Source organism: Homalodisca vitripennis, chromosome 7, assembly GCF_021130785.1.
Source record: "Homalodisca vitripennis isolate AUS2020 chromosome 7, UT_GWSS_2.1, whole genome shotgun sequence".
Lineage (NCBI taxonomy): Eukaryota > Metazoa > Arthropoda > Insecta > Hemiptera > Cicadellidae > Homalodisca > Homalodisca vitripennis.
In genome coordinates this window covers 84,854,025-84,873,156 of record NC_060213.1, presented here as the reverse complement: position 1 = coordinate 84,873,156, position 19,132 = coordinate 84,854,025, and the positions used below count along the sequence as shown (strand labels likewise).

At 29.9% G+C, this 19,132-nt stretch overlaps 1 protein-coding gene across 2 annotated transcripts in view; it reads left to right on the top strand.

Annotated features, from left to right (window-relative positions):
* Positions 1–19,132, top strand: part of LOC124366015 (hemicentin-2-like) — a 314,241-nt gene that overhangs the window by 283,649 nt on the left and 11,460 nt on the right. Inside the window, exons 2-4 of one of the 2 annotated variants that reach the window (XM_046822208.1) lie at positions 6,934–6,960; positions 15,174–15,328; positions 17,688–17,898. In XM_046822208.1, the coding sequence (XP_046678164.1) occupies positions 6,934–6,960; positions 15,174–15,328; positions 17,688–17,898 (393 nt within the window). Of the gene's footprint in view, positions 1–6,933; positions 6,961–15,173; positions 15,329–17,684; positions 17,899–19,132 lie in introns of both variants that reach the window. The other variant, XM_046822207.1, reaches the window with a different exon arrangement.

Sequence of the window (19,132 nt, the reverse complement as noted above, 5' to 3'; positions counted from 1 at the left end):
ATATTTGTAATAAATATTTAACTTACATATTTGTCTTCTAAACGATATCAAATTATTTATGTAAACTCCATAACATTTACATATGTAGGTGTTATGAAACAAAATTTCTAAAACTAAACACTTTTTACAGTTCAACTAGATTTAAAACCAATATTGGATTGCTTGTAGTGATAAAGTAAAGTTTATCAATATGTTTCTTTATACATATATGACTTATTCAAACAATAAACACTAAGGTGAAGGATATACAACGAGGAACTTTACTGTTAGCGTCTTATACATTAGTATTTTGGAACTATACAATTTTGAAACTTTATTGAATAGCCTATATATATATATATATATATATATATATATATATATATATATATATATATATATATGTATATATAGGCTATTCAATAAAGTTTCAAAATTGTATAGTTTTATATATATATATATAACTTCAAATAGAAGAGTAACTAAAAAGTTTATAATAAGAACTAACAAATTAAACCAAGAATAAGTCAACTAACGTGAAGCACCTGCTTGTATTCAAAACTTTAAATGAACCAAATAAAGTTGTACTTTTAATAAAAAAAAACTCACATATAATTATTTAAGAAGCTAATTGATTATTTTTGTTTGAATTGAAAACAATCTTTCGTATTTTTAGATTTTAAGATTTAAGACAACTATCTGAATTCAAACATGTAAATCTAATAGTTTTAATGATTTAAGAAATACTGAAATTAAATATATATATACATTCGCTTTATAATAAATGTGTACCGAATATTAAATATGCAACTTCTTAAGAATACTTGAGAGACAAAGTAGTAATATCAACCGAAGACTTATAACGAATTGATTCTAATCCCCTCCAAAAACTCAAAACTGCCCCCAGGCAGAAGAACAGTTATGATAAAACGTTTCCCTCCCCTCAGAATATTAATAAACATGTAAGTTTATCTTTTTATTAATGGATATATGTTTCAGTGTATTTACTTTCCCATTACCAGTTTGAACCACTTCTGCAACTTACTGCTTTATATAAACTTTAAAGCTACTCACTGACTAAGTTCAATATTATTACTAACATGGATATATTATGTTTTCAAGTTAAATAATATACATTTAATAAGTGGTGCAAATCAATACATAGTCACCAGATTCACTTTAAACCAAAATTATATGCCTGATCATAAAAATAGCCAAACATTACTAATTGTCCCCAAATAGAGTAATCTGTAACGGCTGAGAACAATAATTTTGATATAGAAGTGCAATGGTATAAATTACTATCTACTCATCACTAGACTAAATCTGGTATACTAGAATACTTCGAAATATATATTTACGCAATTAAGAAATAATATAATTTATTTATCTTGATGCATACATTTTTGTTTTTGGTTTTTGCTAAGGTCATCTCACTATCGCATAATGTTTACTTATATTACACAACTAAGCAATATGTTTTTTATCGAAATTTCAGGAACATATGACGATGAAATAATTTTAATGGATACATCTTTTCGTGTTTTCTTACATATGTTTACCTTGCACCAAGCTCAAATCATCAAAATCTTTGATTCATTTCCGAACGTAAAATGAACTACAATCGATCATCTTATAGGAATTTTTCTATAGTAAATTTTTCTAAGGAACATGAACTTAACGATTTAGTTGATTAATATAGTTTTTAAAATTATGCAATATATTTTTTTAGTATTAAAATTAGTTGTATGCATGTAAAATTGATTCTATTATAGTTAATAATAGGTGCTTCTAACTAAAACTCAGTAAAATTTATGAGAGTAAAAGTGCATATCAAACAATAGGTGAGGAATGTTAAACACACATGCGTAGGTGGCGTTATCTGCTGGCTATAACAGAGCACACCGTCTCATACTTATAGATAAACCATGCTTTCACCTTATTCAGCTACTTGCGGTTTATGGGTAGGAAGCATATCTCTTGCATGCTTCTATTTAGCTATGGCTACAGCATTAACCATATGAGATTTTCAGCATTCTAAGATATTTTATTTTATTATCGAATTTTTACATCATAAACGACCTTATTATCTTATGTCGGTCTCTCTGTCTTTCCATTTTATCTTTGAATTGTGAAGCATGGTTCGTCTTGGTTAAGGAAAGAATTCTACTGATTTAGTGTCATCAAATCAAAGGCTAACGTGAAAAGTATAATAAGATTATATACATTTTTCATTTTTCTTATGGAAAACTAAAAGCGACGAGAAAATTTCACACTAAACAATTAACACGCAGTACTAGATGTCGAACAGAGTACAATCATACAAAATTCCATCATGACGTAGAAACACATGTGGTGAAGTTATTTTACTGAATTATGCTACGTTCGGGTCCTTCCACACTCTGTTTTATCAATTTATTGTACTGTATTTTGTTCTTGGAATACTACTGCGTGTATATATTAATTGGGCGATATACCACGGATTAAGTATCTTAAATTTATTATACCCCATTAATTGTAAAACGTGGCTTTTCAGGGAGTGACAATTAAAAGCCATTGGAGACTAGGAGGTCCGATGGTTCTTAAATTACTTAATGGTAATTATAGATTACGTTAGTTACGATTTGGAAATTAACAAAAATTCATATTTAACTCTTTGTTTTATTTCACAAGGACTGTTAAGACCTTAACCTTAATCATGTTAATATGATGGAATTTGGACAAGTTAGTATCCTCAGTGTTCAAATTGTAAGCATGCGATTTTTACCGAGCGCTTGCACTGAAACCCTATTTAAATATAGTAAGATACATTAAAATGGCTACTAAAAAGCTCTTGCGGACATCATTCATGTATCAGTTTTGGGAGAAATGCTGGAAGTGCTTATTATCAAATTAGTGCTGAAATGTACAATATTGCGAGTATTAAAAAAAAAAATAGTATTGTTGTATTCCATGAGTACACGGCAAAGTTATAATTACTCATCCTTGGACACGTTAGAACCAGGAAAACTCACAAAAATCAAGAAACAAAATACCAATAAAACAAAATTTTACGTTGATGTCCTGCTAAAAAAAACTCTGAATATTTAACTCAGTGTCATTCCTCTGTCTTATTTATATAATGTAACAAGCGTTTTACGGATGGAATATGTTCTCTATTTTTTCTCAGCCCTTTACTCTAGGTTCCGTATCTAAAGACAGAACAAAATAACTATTTTGATATACTAGAAAAAGTATTCCATGAAGCAGGGTTTTGTGATATGTTATAAGTAAGCCTAAAAACATGTTTGAAATAAGGTGATATGAAGTGTTTACAATAAGATCAATAAAGCGGTCAGGAGTTACGTGCTATTTATTTTTAGTAATTTAATAATGCTTTTAATTCATAGTCTTATATCACAATAAGCATTTACATTCTGGAAGCTATAATTCGTGGACATACTTTATAATTTCCTATTAGAATTATTACCCTTTTTTTTATTTAAGTCTGATTACAAAGTTTCACAAAATGTCTACTTTAAATGCAAGCAAATCGTTAAAGAGTGAAATAATGTTCCTACATTCTCTATCTTCAAGTTCTCTTCTTAAAAGGTCATAAGGTAAAACAGAAACATATTTTCAAAAGGAAACATCAATCACTCCGCAATCAGTTTCATACATCAACACAACAATTATAAGAAATGCTGACACTTTTTCCCTCTAGATTTACACAACATGAAATATTAAAGTGGAACAGTGTGCATATTCAGAAAGTTTCGCCATCGGCTAAAAATAGTCGTGAGGCAGCTCATAAAGCCCAGCTGTTCATCGCAATATTTTGGCTTTCATTTGCATACAAAAGGTGGATGTTTAGAAATGTGGGACAAAAGGAACTGGTAACATCGGGCTGATCGGGTGCTACAACAGATAATGCATGATTCCCACTGTGCCCCCATATCACTGCTGATTGTTCGTCATGTCAGAAAGTTCATCGTACACAATAGTTGGGTGCACATCCACAAGAGTATTTTTTGTAAGTAGTAGAGTAATAATAATACATTTTTATGCAATGGCCAAGTAAACATTTATACATGACTATATAGTGTTGTTTTGGCAGATATATTTAAATTAATAACTTTATAGTATGTAAAAAAATAATACTTATTTTAATCATTACATTAATACATACATACATATATATATATATATATATATACATATACATATATATGTGTGTGTGTGTGTGTGTGTGTGTGTGTGTTTTTTTTGTGTGTTATGTATGTATCAATATAATGATCGAAAAATCAAATTACATAAATGTTGGTTTACAATTTCAAAATGATTATTTATGACTAAGAAATATACCTCTATTTTTCATTTCAGCTTTATACTGATATTATAGGATTTGGTTCATTTTACATCGTTATATGTCACATTATTATAACAAATTTTTTTCTTTGTCTATCCTTTTCTTTGGGTGAGAGGATAATTAATACGTTATATAATAAAGGAAAAAATAGAAAGAAAATTGTTCTAATATTCTTGGAAATTATTTGGAGTACAATGTCATTTTCTTTCTCTTCCTTTTACTTTAATTCCTTTCTTTATTTAATCACATTTACCCTCTAACCTGAAGAAGAGAGAATAGACAAAAAAAACCCTAAGAGGATATTTTTATTATTATTTTATTCTATATTGTTCTCCGTCTTTATTTGTGACTGAGAGTTATTCCTTTTGCATCAGAGAATGCGTTGTTTCATTATAATTATATTTATTCTTGATACATAAGGATCGGAAATTTTATTGTTATCTTCTAAGGATAGGTTCGTTCGTTCTCACCATTACGTAAGCACTTTTACCGAGAAGTAATTTACCTGAATCTGTGTTCATTGGAAGTATCGGATTAGATGACGCTCTTTCTAAACATTCCTTATTTTAAATTGTGTGCTAATTCTTACACTCAATTCAAGATTTTTCAGATTTACATTGCAACAATACAAATATACATAAACGATATTTTCATGTTCATTGGAATACCCTACATGATATATGAGATTTATTATCCTTATTCTATTGTGTAGAAATAAATTTGTCATTATATTGAGAACTGTACCTATAACTGAACAATGCACAACGCCTAACTATGAATACATATATGATACTTCTCCCGTTGCCTAATTTCATCAGTATACATCCTCCCAAAATCATCCGCGTTAAGAAGCTAATAATAAATTCTACATCGCCATACAAATAATACTAAATTCAAAAGTAAAATATATGTTTTCCTGTCCCTGGAGGAATATGAAAGTTCTTACGAAGTTGATATTACAGCTTGAGTAAAATTTTAATGATTTTTACTAAAGCAACAAGTACGTTAATATAAATTTAAAGAATTCGTGCTTTTTAACTTATAGCCTCAGTAAACATTAGTGTTTATGTTCACTCATTACTGTGTTCAAAGTTCTTCATTTTTCCACCATGGAAATTATGAAATATAACAACTTGTATATTATATACATAAAAATATTTATTTTCTGTAATAAATAATTTATTATTATCCAATTAAATATGTTTTTTGTTTTTATTTCAATGTTTAAATTACTTAAAAACATAATTACCGGTTTAAGTAGTTGATTGTTAGGTTAAATTTAATAAAGGAAATGTGGCTCTAGTTTCGTCTCTGTACTTATTGTACGAATAAAGAAATTATGACTATGAATATGATCGGATATTCTTGGATTATAATATTACTAAGGAACAACAAAACATAGATTAATAGCATAATCAGTCTAAGAGTAAGCGCAAACTGGATTTCAAATTCAGTTCTGGTAAATTGAGTTACGTTGAGGTATTCGAATATATATTTTAATTAAAGTATAATCTTTATGCAAAAAGTAATTTTATTTCACTCAAATATTCAATAATTCTTTAAAATAATATTTAAATCCTTCTCACATCACCAAATTAGAAATCGTTTCCATATTATTTATTAATTTAAAATATTTTCTGTAATGTTTTTCTAGTTTTCTTTTAATTTTCCTAATATGAGAGGTAACCTGAAAGGGCAGGTAAGAAGTAAAAAAGGAATACTTTGACAAAGCAATGAGAAATAAAACCGTCACAGTTTGGAGATTTTGTGACAGAAAACTTTGCATTGTCTGTTTTATTGGTTTGACGCTTAAGTCCTCTCACCTTATTTTTCTTTCTTTAATGGTTACAGACAAAGTTCTAAAATATATTCCATTATTACTAACTGTGTTACGATCATTGTATTACTGTAATCATTAAATAATTACACATTAGTCTTTTAATATCATTCATATTTTATTAGTATTAGTACAAATCAGGTTAGGTAATTGTAATACTGATTCAAATACGTTTTATATGTCCACCTGTCCTCACGGTATCTTAAAAGAAAACTGAATTGAAATTGTGATTGAAACTTCTTTTGTATATAAGGAACTATGGGATTAGGCTGGGCGTTAGCGCATATTCTTAGATTGGTCTTATGGAAAATTATAATGGCTACGAGAAATTTACAGAATAAATAAAATTCTAATCAACATGAGTGCATTCCTATTGGGATTGAAAATGTGACGTTTTTATTCGAAAGCAGTCAGTTATAGAGTTTAGACTCTAGCTAATAAACATTTGTTCCATTATTGCGCGGTCACAGTACTAGATGAAGTGGCACTGTATAGAAAACAACCACATGAACTACTTGCGAACCGTTAGTATTTTATGGAGTGTACTCTCCCAAAGAAAAATTTAGTTTTTCTTGTTTTACCTGCCAAATGACTAACAATATTTCCATTTAAAATAAATTAGTAAAAACTTCCTTTTTCAAAACCAATAGAATCGTGCTATATAATGTTACTGTCACTGCAACAGCAAGACATATTTAAAAAAGGTCTTGGTTGAATAAAATATTGTTTCTTAAGATGTCTTAACTAATTCATTTTCTTTTTGTTTCAGTACAATCAGTCGAACTAACGCCAAAACGTAAGTTATAATTTTATGTGTTTGTTCTCCTATCAGGTAACAAAGATAATAAATTAAAGCATTTATAGTGAATATTAATTAAATTACCAGTTTAGTTATGGGTTTTACTATCTTTAAGTTTTATTAATGATAAGATAAATGTTAATATACAAGAAATCTTTACTGAAGAATATATTAGAAAAGGAAAGGAAACGCGTAATTTTTATTTTATTTGTGATAAGTACTGTATAAACTAGATAGTTTATATGGTAATAATGAAATACAATCCAAGAATTAAAAGAAATATTTCTGTTTTGTAATTACTACGGTGCTCTATTTTAATGGATTTTCACCTATGTAAAGAATATGAAAGCCGAGGCTTTTTTCTACAGTTTACATGCCTCATGGTGCTCATAGAAACCGTTTCTGCCATCCATTTAAGCGTTCCAACAAAATAGCCCATTTACACCTTAAGACAACCTAATAATATTATAAATACGAAAGTGTCTTTGTTTTCTTTTTGTTTTCACGTGTAAACTACGTAATCGATTGTACTGGAATTTGTTATGGACATTCTTACGGTTACGGGAATGAATATAGGATTATTGATATCTATAAAATCACTTGAAGCTACACTCTACTGGTTCTTAAAGTAGCGAAAAATGCTAGCTTAGTTTATTAAGTTTTTCAATATTAATTGAATGAACCTGCCAAATTTAACCAACTTTTTGTATAAAAGGTATATGTATATACGAACCCATATACAAAAAAGGTATATGTGTACCTTTTTTGTATGTAGGTTTTGTATATATATATATATATATATATATATATATATATATATATATATATATATATATATATATATATATATATATATATATTTCCATCATCGTATGAAGCAGGGAAACGATTGCTAAAATATTTTGATGTTGGAAATATAATTCTCTCAAACCAGATGTGTTCATAAAGGTGCAAAATCTACGAAATTGCGTGCGAAGCCACGGTAAACTGCTAGTTATGGTTGTAAAATAAATCACGAGATTTAACTACCTTCAACTTTCCATTACTTTTCTAAAACTTTTTATATAGTTTAAGTAGCAGATCCGTATTGTGTGTTATTTATTCTCTAGGATTTCCATGAGAAGCTTTGTTTAGTAACTAATTTTGTGTGTAGCCTATTAAAAAATGATTCACTCACTCAGAACTAATAAAAATAGTTTACATAAATAAAGCACCATTAATATACTTAATCTTATATAAAGCAGATGGTGTTTATAAAAAACAAGTTTCTAAACATATTTTGATCAAAAAATAATTAATTGTTGTTTTCAGCATCCACAATCCCAAATCCATAAATCCCAATTACACATTTTAAATATATTATTCATATCGTCATAGTTGAAGTCGGCTTTGTTTTAAGTCATATGAATATACTTTTAACGCATACGAAAATTCCTGTTATTTTTGCTATAAAGATCTATGGGATCTCCTTTCCCACAAGTACTATTATGGGAACAATTCCAACCTATTTCGTTAAAACACGTTGTTATGTCAATGAAAACATTTACTATGAATTGTACGTATCGTGTGGCACTAGATTTTAACAAACTAGCTAATTTGGCTTGCGTAGATGGGATAACGTAATGCGTACTTTGCACGAAATGTTCTATCATGACATTTCAAGTTTTAAGTACTCAACAAGTAAACAAGAGATGTTATTGAAAGCTTTGCCAAGAGCTCAGAAACTTGAAACTTCTCTCTAAGCTCCCAAATACCCCCAAGACTCTAAATTTAATTAAAGGAATATTACGTTTTACATGACTGTAAAGGGACGATCAAAGCAGAAATTGAGGCCGTAGAACGTTTTAAAGTTACTTTATGCCTTCCGACACTACCTCATGAAATAATTTACCCCTTTCCGAGAGTATTTGACTCCATTAGTTTAATTAATTATTAAAAAGGATTTACAATATTCTAGTGTGTTATGATGGATATAACCACATATAATACAAGGTAATATATTATGCAAAATCTAAAATTCTAATGCATTATTACGTGTAAATATAGCCATTATATAATGTGAAAAGTAGCATAAAATAGTGTTAGAGTAAGTTTTATCATATACTGTAATATCAAATAAAACAATAAAAGGGTATCCTAAAATACAATTTATGTATGATTATAAAAATGTTCTCAAATGTCAGGCCGTGTATTCACAGTTAAATTAAGGCTTTTTCTCTATCAACCGTGTTCTTAGAAAAGCATTAATTGGATAATATAGACTCCAGAATTAAGCAACAATAGGAATGCCCTATATTTTTTTCAAGTAATGCAGTAGTTATAAGTGGAGTTTTCATCTGATTTGTCATTGTCGTTATATTAATATCAAATTATAAATTAATAACAGAAAACGAAATTATAAAAAAAATGTATTTTACTTTGTTTGATTGTCTGGAAATTTTATCCATTTAAAAATTAGATATTTTAGGACGTTTTTTTATTTTAAATATCCATGAAACATACATATATATGACAGTTAAGAAATTATTCCATCAGACTTATTTACTTCGACAAACAGCCTTAGAGATAATTCAGTTTCAAATTGTAGTCAATCCTCCTTAGTGCTGGATAGTTGACGGTGTTTGTATTTCTCTCCTTGCCCAACGACAATCTTCTTATCTTTATAAATTACAGCAATAAAATGTATACTTTTTTTGCCACCCGAACTTCCAATCCCTTCAGTAAACTTGTTCAATCCTTAAAAACTCAGCCACACCTTAAATAACATTTAAGATTTGTAAAATCTAATTTATCAGTCTTGGGTGTTTATATACGCAATAACTAGTATATTATATATACATTGGTTTTGGATCTAAGGAATAATATGTTATACGAATTTACGTAAACCATTGTAGCATTTCCGAGCAATTCTAAAAGAAAATAAATTATTGTAACTATCTGAAATATATTTATAGCAACAGACTATTAATTTTAAAATTAATAAAACTAAATTACGTTACACAAGCCATCCATACAGTTACATTTATACATGTATATGTGGAAGCAGCTGTCCCGGTTGTAATTTTTTTTAAATTTAGCGCATTTAAAAGCATACGATCGAGTGTGAAAATGTAATTAATTATACTTTCCTGTAATTTTCTTTATTCCATTATCTGTTTTAATTACGAAAAGTAACTAGCATTTAATTTTTTAACCTTAGTTCATTTCATTAAAATAGAATATATTTTATTAAATAATTTTCACTATAATTACTCCCAAAACATGTTTATTATGTGCACTACAATATGAAAAATGTTAAAATAGATACAATAAAAAAACCACATTTACATATTTAATTTTGTACGGCAATTGGTGCCCACGAGCTGTGAGAAAATAAGCTTGAATTCAAAGGGCAGGAAGGAAAATACCAGATAGGACAAAAACTACCGGGGATTAGCCCTAATGGTCTCTTTAAGCATACACAATGTTCTTAAGATGTACATTAATACAGTATAAATTGTAGTCAAATGACTGTGTTATTGTTAAACTGCTGGTGATAAGCATCTGATGTTAACGCTGTTTATACAGGATGAACCAAACCATTTGGAATGTTTTTGCAGAATTAAAAGTGAAGATGAAAACTACGTTTCAAATAAATCCCCTGCACTATTTTGTAGCCAAAGATTTTTAATCCAACTATTTTTAATCTGTAACAGACAATTTTGGTGGGTGGGGTACTTGTTTGAGATATTTTTAGATGTAAATGAAATGCGTATGTTATCTTTAGCTAAAGGTTTAATGACACAGATCGTTTAAAATATTTAAATTATCTTGCTGTTCATGTACAGAGTTTTAAAAACAGGTTTATAACGTTTTTTTTACTATTACTTTACTAAACATTTAAAAATTCTATCCAAAATATTTGAGTACCTAATCTTTCAAAAGATAACTATGCAAGTTCAGTTCCTAAAATGTTTTGAAATTTAAAAATATTTACAATTAGAACATTTAAATAGTTTTATAATTTCAAACATTTAAATCCAATTGTATGGTTTGCATTACGATAAACTTAATGTATTAAAAACTAATTTTCTTGCCAATATTATCAACATTTATTACACAATAACCAGAAATTTACAGTAACGGTGAAAACTGCAAGGATTAATGAAAATGATACATGTGTTTGGAGCCTCAACAGGTAAAAGGGATAAATCTCGTGGGTAAAAATTTTCTTCTACAAAATTAGGGCCACAATCTGAGTTAATGTCCCCACAAAGGCACAAGATACAAAGGGGTCAAAGCTGCTAGTGAGGCCCATTGAAACTTCTAAGTGAACAGCCTTTAGTGCTGTTGATAAAAAAACTACACAGGTACACTTTGATGTGTTTCACTGCACACGATGTATGCACCTTTATAGAGACAATTTCTGTGCTCCGTATGAGTGGCAGGATTCCCAAAACAATATGAGTACACTCGTAAGTATATGAAATCAAGGTTTGGTCATTTTTTGAACCAAGAGTTTGATGGAATGAATTCTTTAGCTTGTATATCTTTAATCCAGATAAATCTCTTAAAACGTTGAGTAAAAAGTTTGAGCTCAAGTAAGGGTTACAATTAGCCAACATCTGGAGTCTTAAAATAGTTCTCTAGAAGAGTATAGATTTGGTTAGATACAGTTCCTTGACGATCTCCCAAAATTCAAGCTGATACTGCTTAGGAAGGTGAATTTGCTGCAATGGCCTTATTATTTTTTTCAATGACATCATTCACATAAAGGAGAACGGATAATCTCTTCAGCCAATGACCTTTATTTTAAGTGAGCTGATGGAGGATCCTTATGGACAGAAATGGAAGATACTTATTCCTTAAATCACAAAAATATTCAGTTTGATTTTGAGGGCCAGTATATTTTTATACAAGTGAAGTAGCAATAAAATATAGCAGATTTTACTTTGGACCTCATCTATTCGTCTTTGGGAGCTCTCTGCCTCTAGAACTCTGGCTTTGGGCAGTTTCTCCTTTTGGTTGTTTCTAGATATTGCAAGCTCTGCGATTCTGGAGAGTCTCCAGCAGGCTTTATTTTTTAATACTTCTCAACCTCTCATTTTATAGTACTTATTGGCCTTCGATAGACCCAGCCCTCTAGTAAGGTTACGGATTATAGCAACACTCCAAATTGTTCACCTTCAGAACCACTCAGTCTCTGAAAACAAAAAACCTCTAGCCAGCCCTGACCTAAACTAGGATCCAGCCATCATATGTTTTTGGAGACTTTTTTACGGCAAATAAAAAGGATTTGCTTAAGACGTACGTATTATTGTACAGGAAATTGCGTGAAATGGTGGAGGTTGCTGCTATTTTGTGTATTTTTCTAGTCTGGAAGGACTCTATCTTTAAAAATGAAAGGAATTGTAAGGAACTGTAATGTAAATGTTTATACAATTCTTTTAATCCTAGGGCTCTACTCCTTGTATTAATATCGTAACGAACACCCTATTTCGGCTAGCATTTATCCAATGCAAAGAGTATTCTCATTCTTATTAAAACTATCTTAAAACAATGTGTAAACAGCTTTTGTGTGAAACAAGGGGCTTTTATTGCCTTTACCAGGTTTATCACAAAAACGAAAATAACCTTGCTTTTCACTCGTGAGACATTCATACCATGTTTCTTTAATAACAAAGTTAGTAATTTTTTCGTAACCAAGGACAAGCGAAGCAATTGTGCAAAGCATTACAATAATTGTGAAACAAAACCACTACTTTATGCTTTGGAACTGACGCCGAACTACATGCGGTTGTAAACAAGTGGTTGTACCGGTGGCGCCCGATTTATACACAGTCGATTGAAAAGCTTGTACCACGTTTTATAAATAATTCCGTTTAAATTGCTCGTATTATGAAAAAAACTTTTAAATTTTTATTTCAAATGCACGTAATACAAAGTAGGAAATTGTTACACCAGGTTATATGAAACAGGTATAGCCAAATTTACATGCAAAATTTGAAGTTATTAGCTCACTTTATAACAGCCAGCCAATCAGCCATAAAAGAAAATCTACCATGCTACCGAGTGGTTGACAATGACGCTCAGAAAATCGGAGGGAAATATATTCACCATAATTTAATTCATTTATGCTTCTGTACATTTATTTTAGATGGTTTGGCTACGTTAAGACTCGACCTAAATTGTAAGAGGTACATACTAATCATGAAAACGTGACTTACCATATGTAAATATAAATAGTGGTACTTGCAAACATTTAAAGTCCATAGCTCAATTAATTATTGATATATCTAGTGAAAAACAAACGCCATAGAGGAAAAAGGTGGAGTTCCAGTAACCTTGCGTGATAGCTAAAAAAAATATACTAAATTTGAAATTTATACCTGAATTCATTCTCATGACAACACCCTAGTAAAGTCTATGGAGGAAAATACACCATCATTGAACTTTATTTTGCCTACAAAAAATCCAAAGGATTACCAAAATATCCGATAGAACATAACAAAAGTCTTACTATTATAAAACAAGTATTTTAGATCTTTCAGACACAGAAAAAATAGTGATCTTCCTTTTATCAATAAGAATGTGCCAAGTTTCGACCATCTAAGGCCGTCCTATTGAAATTTATCACACAAAAGGACGAACGGACAGACAGATGGATAAGGGGAAGACTTTTATAAGGCCTTGTAACTTAAGAGTTTCAATCATTTATAGTAATTTATATAAATTACCAATTATTGAAATGTCAAAACTATAACCATAATGTTATTGAATAGTACGTTATTTCATTTTTATTGGTCTAATTAATCCTCATACACGCGAACAAAACTTTATTTTCAGTTGATTACGAGAGGTTTAAACTGATAAATTGTTTAGATTCTTTAAAAAGGTTTGCTCTCTCTCCACACGTTTGATAGAGAGGTAGAACAAAAGGCAAACGCTAACAAAGGATTGCGTGTTGGTACCACCACATGCAATTTGTTTCGGCATGTAAATGAATGCGAATCTTCTATTCTCTTTGGGTCCCTTCGCATTTAATATTCCTTTAATTAAATGTTGAACGAGACCGCGACTAACGACGACGACACCGGGCTGCACCATGTGGTCTCTTTATTGCCAACGGGGACTTTTATAGCCTTCTTGCCTTGCCTTAATATCGGCGCCGAGATATTACGCCTGAATTAACAATAAAATACACCACAGAAGGTTCATTATAATGTTATCATGGTTGTTATTTTTATATTTCACCACCCTTTCAAAAAGTTATTCTCTATCTCATAAAAGGGTTTTTTTCTTCGTTACCTATTTACAATTCTAAAGCTTCGAGAACGTTATATAAATTATGTATGTAAACATATTAATTAAAGTAAACGTGAAGGTCACGTTAAAGAAATTGTTATTTTGTAATAAGATTTTATGTGTACTTGTACCCTTAAAACTATGCCCTGGGTTTATAAATAATCTGTTTTATACGCAAAATTAGACAGGGAAACGTAAGTTTTTGAATCTCGTTATAGTTCCCACTTTCCAACTCTAAAGGTCATTTGATTATTCCAGAGAGAAAAATTCGGATCGGGTAAAATACTTCTCAAATTTACATAAAAGACATCCTATTTAGGAGTAATTAATAGAAAAGGAATTAGACAACGAGTATTCGTTAGCTTAACAAAGCCTCGACTCTGATAATTTTAAATCATATCAGTCCTTAATTAAATAAATATTTTTTGCATGTTTCTGTGTAAAATTATTAATTACATGCGATATTATCAAGAAAAAAATAAATATATTTACAGGAATATTAGGAAATAATTCACTGCAAAACAAGTTTTCTTTTCATTTATGACAAGTTTGGAGAAACTCCACATTATCTTGATTAAAAATATGATATTATAACACCCATGATGACGGAGAATTGATAATTAATAGAGCTAAACCTAAAACTACATTTTATCCTAATGTTTATTTCCAATAAATAGTTTGGATATATCATTGTTAATGTTTTTACTAAAAGTGTCTGTTTTAATTGACATGTAAAGTTTCTTTCAGATTTTTAATCTGCGAAAGTAATTTTAATGTTTCTAGTAATGACCGAGTTTTCTATGATTAAAACCTAAACTCACTACATCATCATGCAGGATGGTCAAATGTTTGACAAATAAACTCCAGGAAAACCAAAACACTCTACTATCTCTATGACATTGAAGAGTGTTGTTTTGATGTTGCAGCCCTGAGTAAAAGCACGTCACACAAACACAGCAAGCGGTTCTCTGGCTTGTACACAGGTCCTTACTTCGATCCTGCAACCAGCAACAACATAACTACCCAACTGGGTACCCATGCCTACCTTCCATGCAAGATAAAACAGCTTGGGAACAAATCAGTAAGCCATTCTTTACATTCTTTACTTTTGTTCTTTCATATTTAAAATCCTACCTTAGATTGGAAAATTAAGGAAAGAAACATTGTTTTCGAATATAAAGCGAATTCCAGAACGATCAGGTATTATGCCCGGACAAAAAAGTAACCAAAATATCGTATTTAAACATAAAAATATTAATAAATACTCTAATACCCACCATTTTGTATATTCACTTATTTATTGCTAATTTGAGAACATTTTGCTGTAATAAGTTAAAGTTTGGTGCATAGTTTTTGTTTTTATTTCAGCATTATATCTTAAGACACTTTTTAAATAAAGACAAGAATTTGTCTAAACTTTTTTTTATAGATGTTTTACAAATGTATTACAATATGTTTTTATCAAAATAAACGTAAATCATACAAAATTAAGGACATTATGGACACTATCCTACACAGTAACGTTATAATCACCTGATTGGAGCAGCTAAAATTAAAACGGCTGATTAATGTAGCTCCCGAGCAGTTCCGTCACGTAATGACAGTGGGTATTGTTCAGCACTAGGATTTCAAAGCAAATTATCTCCCTTATTATCAATATTGTATCAAAAGCTTGATACCGTTGGATTTATAATTAAATTACACCAACAATCTAAAACTCTAACCTATTTATCATTCATTAAAATATGTACCGGTACCCTTGTTTTTCAATATTTCTTTCTGTAATTAGGCCAGTCATAATATGTAAACCGAAATGAACTAAATAATCAAGCCGTTTTTACATTAAAAATATACGTAAGTTAAAAATATACAATATTAGCTGCTCTAGTAATTATTGAGTTTAGAAAAGTTTAAATATGAGATTTTAGTTCTTATTCGGTCAGATATAATACTTGAAAAGGGTGGTAGAGAGTTTGGATACACCTTGTATATTTTTTCATAAAAATAAAGAAGAAGTCAAAATTAGATGTAGGTTTAGTCTGGTTGAGCTTTGATAGATAATTTTTTAATTTACTGTACTTCCGCACACACTTTAAGGCTTGTCGGCTGATAACAGTACAGAATATGTTCAATATAACACAGCAGTAAATGCGTTAAAGTAAAACGGTTTATTGTTTAATGTATGTTATTTCTTATTCCACCACCTCAAATAAATGAAACTCTTGAATAAATTAACGCGCCGAGTTCTCGACAAAAAAAGGTAACTTTGTGGATGTGAATAAACCATTATTTGTGCAATGCATGTGTAGATCAAATAAAAACGAAACCCCTGAAAATAGTTTAATGAATTTTTTAACTAAGTTTGGCTTCAATTACATTATTTACATGGCTGTGATAAACTTTAATTTATGTAGTTGATTGCAAGCTTTCCAATTTAAATTCTTGATTGGTTTGATGCAGTAAGTAATTAAATGCATTCATGTTTGAAATCAACCCTCGTTACTCTCTGATTCTATGTGGTCAATTATTGCCCTATGATTGGTATATAGAACCGAGTGTAAATAGGAGCAAATATTTTTTAAGTAATTTCATTTTATTTTACATAAGATACATTACACAGATATGAAATCTGTGTTGCTTTAAAAGTAAAGAGAGTCTACCTGACAATTATTCAAAACTTTATTCAAAACTACGCGAAATAAAAATTACAATATTTAATCTATATGTAATACCAAACTGAACAGCTTCAATTTTTAAATGCGCCTAGCGTAATGGTAAACAGCGTAAGTTGCATGTTAAAAAGTTGTCAAATTTAGTTTTAATATTAATTAACTTGTGATTCTAACATAGGATTAAATATTTTTAATCAAAATTAAATTCTAAAACAGATTTAAACTATATTACGGTAATTTAACGACACTCAGTATGTTCTAAACTTAACTTAAGGGTCTGTAATGTTTAAATTAATATTGATAATTGGACCCCTTATAATATATATATATATATATATATATATATATATATATATATATATAAAATCAAAATCCACTAAAGAATTTTACAGAACATGATGATTCCGATGCATAAAAAAAGGCTTAGATTAGCTGAAATTTTGTTTCAGTTAGTACAAACTAGTTCCCTATCAATACAATATAACAATACAGTCTAATACAATTTATGAAATAACTATATAGTTTTGTGACATGTAAGTGTGATGATAATATATACACATTTTATTCTCTCTGGTTCGTTCATTTCATGACAAAACAAGTAATATTTTAAAGAACTTTGCTTAAAATATATCATAAAAATATTTATGTTCTGTGAAATCTTCTTATTCGTTTCAGTCATTTCTAAATAAAACTAAATACATAATAGATACATGATAAATAGTCATATGAAGGAATAAAGCCAGTACAGTGAATGTGACAATGTTGGAGGTATCCTGGGTGAGAAAGCGAGACTCCCACATACTGACAGTGGACCGGTACACGTTCATCGCAGACGAGAGGTTCCAGGCGTTCCTGGTGGAGGCGACAGACACGTGGACCCTGCAGATCAAGTACGTCCAGGCACGGGATCGCGGACAGTACGAGTGCCAGGTCAGCATGGAGCCCAAGCTGAGTCACGTGGTCACCCTGAACGTTGTCGGTGAGTTCCGCAATCCAGTTTCTTTACCAATTGATTTTTTTACTTGCGTTTATTCCTGTAAAAAGAAGAATAAATTACGTAAAGAATGAATTGTAATAAGAATTATCGTTTGTAAACTTTTAAAACCCTAACTAAGATATATTGTCTAGAAGAAATTTAAAGAAATGGAAAGAAATACGATTATGAACTAAACGAAATAAAATCGTTTTACCTTAAATTGCAATATATTACAGGATAAACAGCCCTTTACAAACATTCTTTCACTGGCTTTAGAAATATTACTAAACTTTCTTTTGTTTTAAAGTAGGATTTAACCATACTGTAGTGAGATCCAGTAAAACCCCATTCGATATCAAGAAGTTAATATTTTTAAGAATAAAACTAAAAATAATTAAGGATAGTAACAGGCTTGTAAACAAAACTTTTACGCAAAAATTTATTTCAATGTTTAAGATTTAAATTCATTATAACCCAGCGAAACAACGATTGCTTCCCTTAAATCTGGTATTATTAGACTTAGAACAAACTGTAAACCAGCATTAAGGATTTATTGATATTGCATAAGAGTCACTGTTTCACGCTCCATGTTGAAGTGTTCCTCGCGTCGACGACACGTATTTCTGTTCATTCATACGTGTGTGGATGCATGCGTGTGCAAACACAAGTGATGGTTTTTGCAGTTCACTGCTGTGCACTCTGAAAAACCTTTCCACGAAAACACCTACTCTTCTGGACTATATTCGCATACATAATAATTACCATTCGGTTAGACCGACCTAAATCTTTGGGATATAGATCATTCTTCTATATTTCAAATAGATTTTGACATTTATAAAATTTTAATATTTTATTTTTACCAGAAAATAAACATACAAAAATAAACTAATAAAAAATAAACGTTTACGTTTAATAACGTAAATTTAATTATTTTAAATACAAAATCTTGTCGAATACAACCGCGTACTTTGGATGATTTTGATATATTATGGGTTACTGAGTCAAAGAACGCCACGCGTGGGTTCTGCTTTGATGGGTGACCGATGAGGAATCATGTTCTTGCAAAAGGCCATTGGTGGTGGTTCGGAATTCACCTTTAATCCGTTTGTTTCCTTATTAAGATTCGGAGAAATCTCTTTAGACCTATCTTCCCCTGGTGCGATTTTTTACTTTTAACTTAAAGAGTGTGTGAAATGCATACAATAATAGTAAATCATAAAATACCACATATATATAT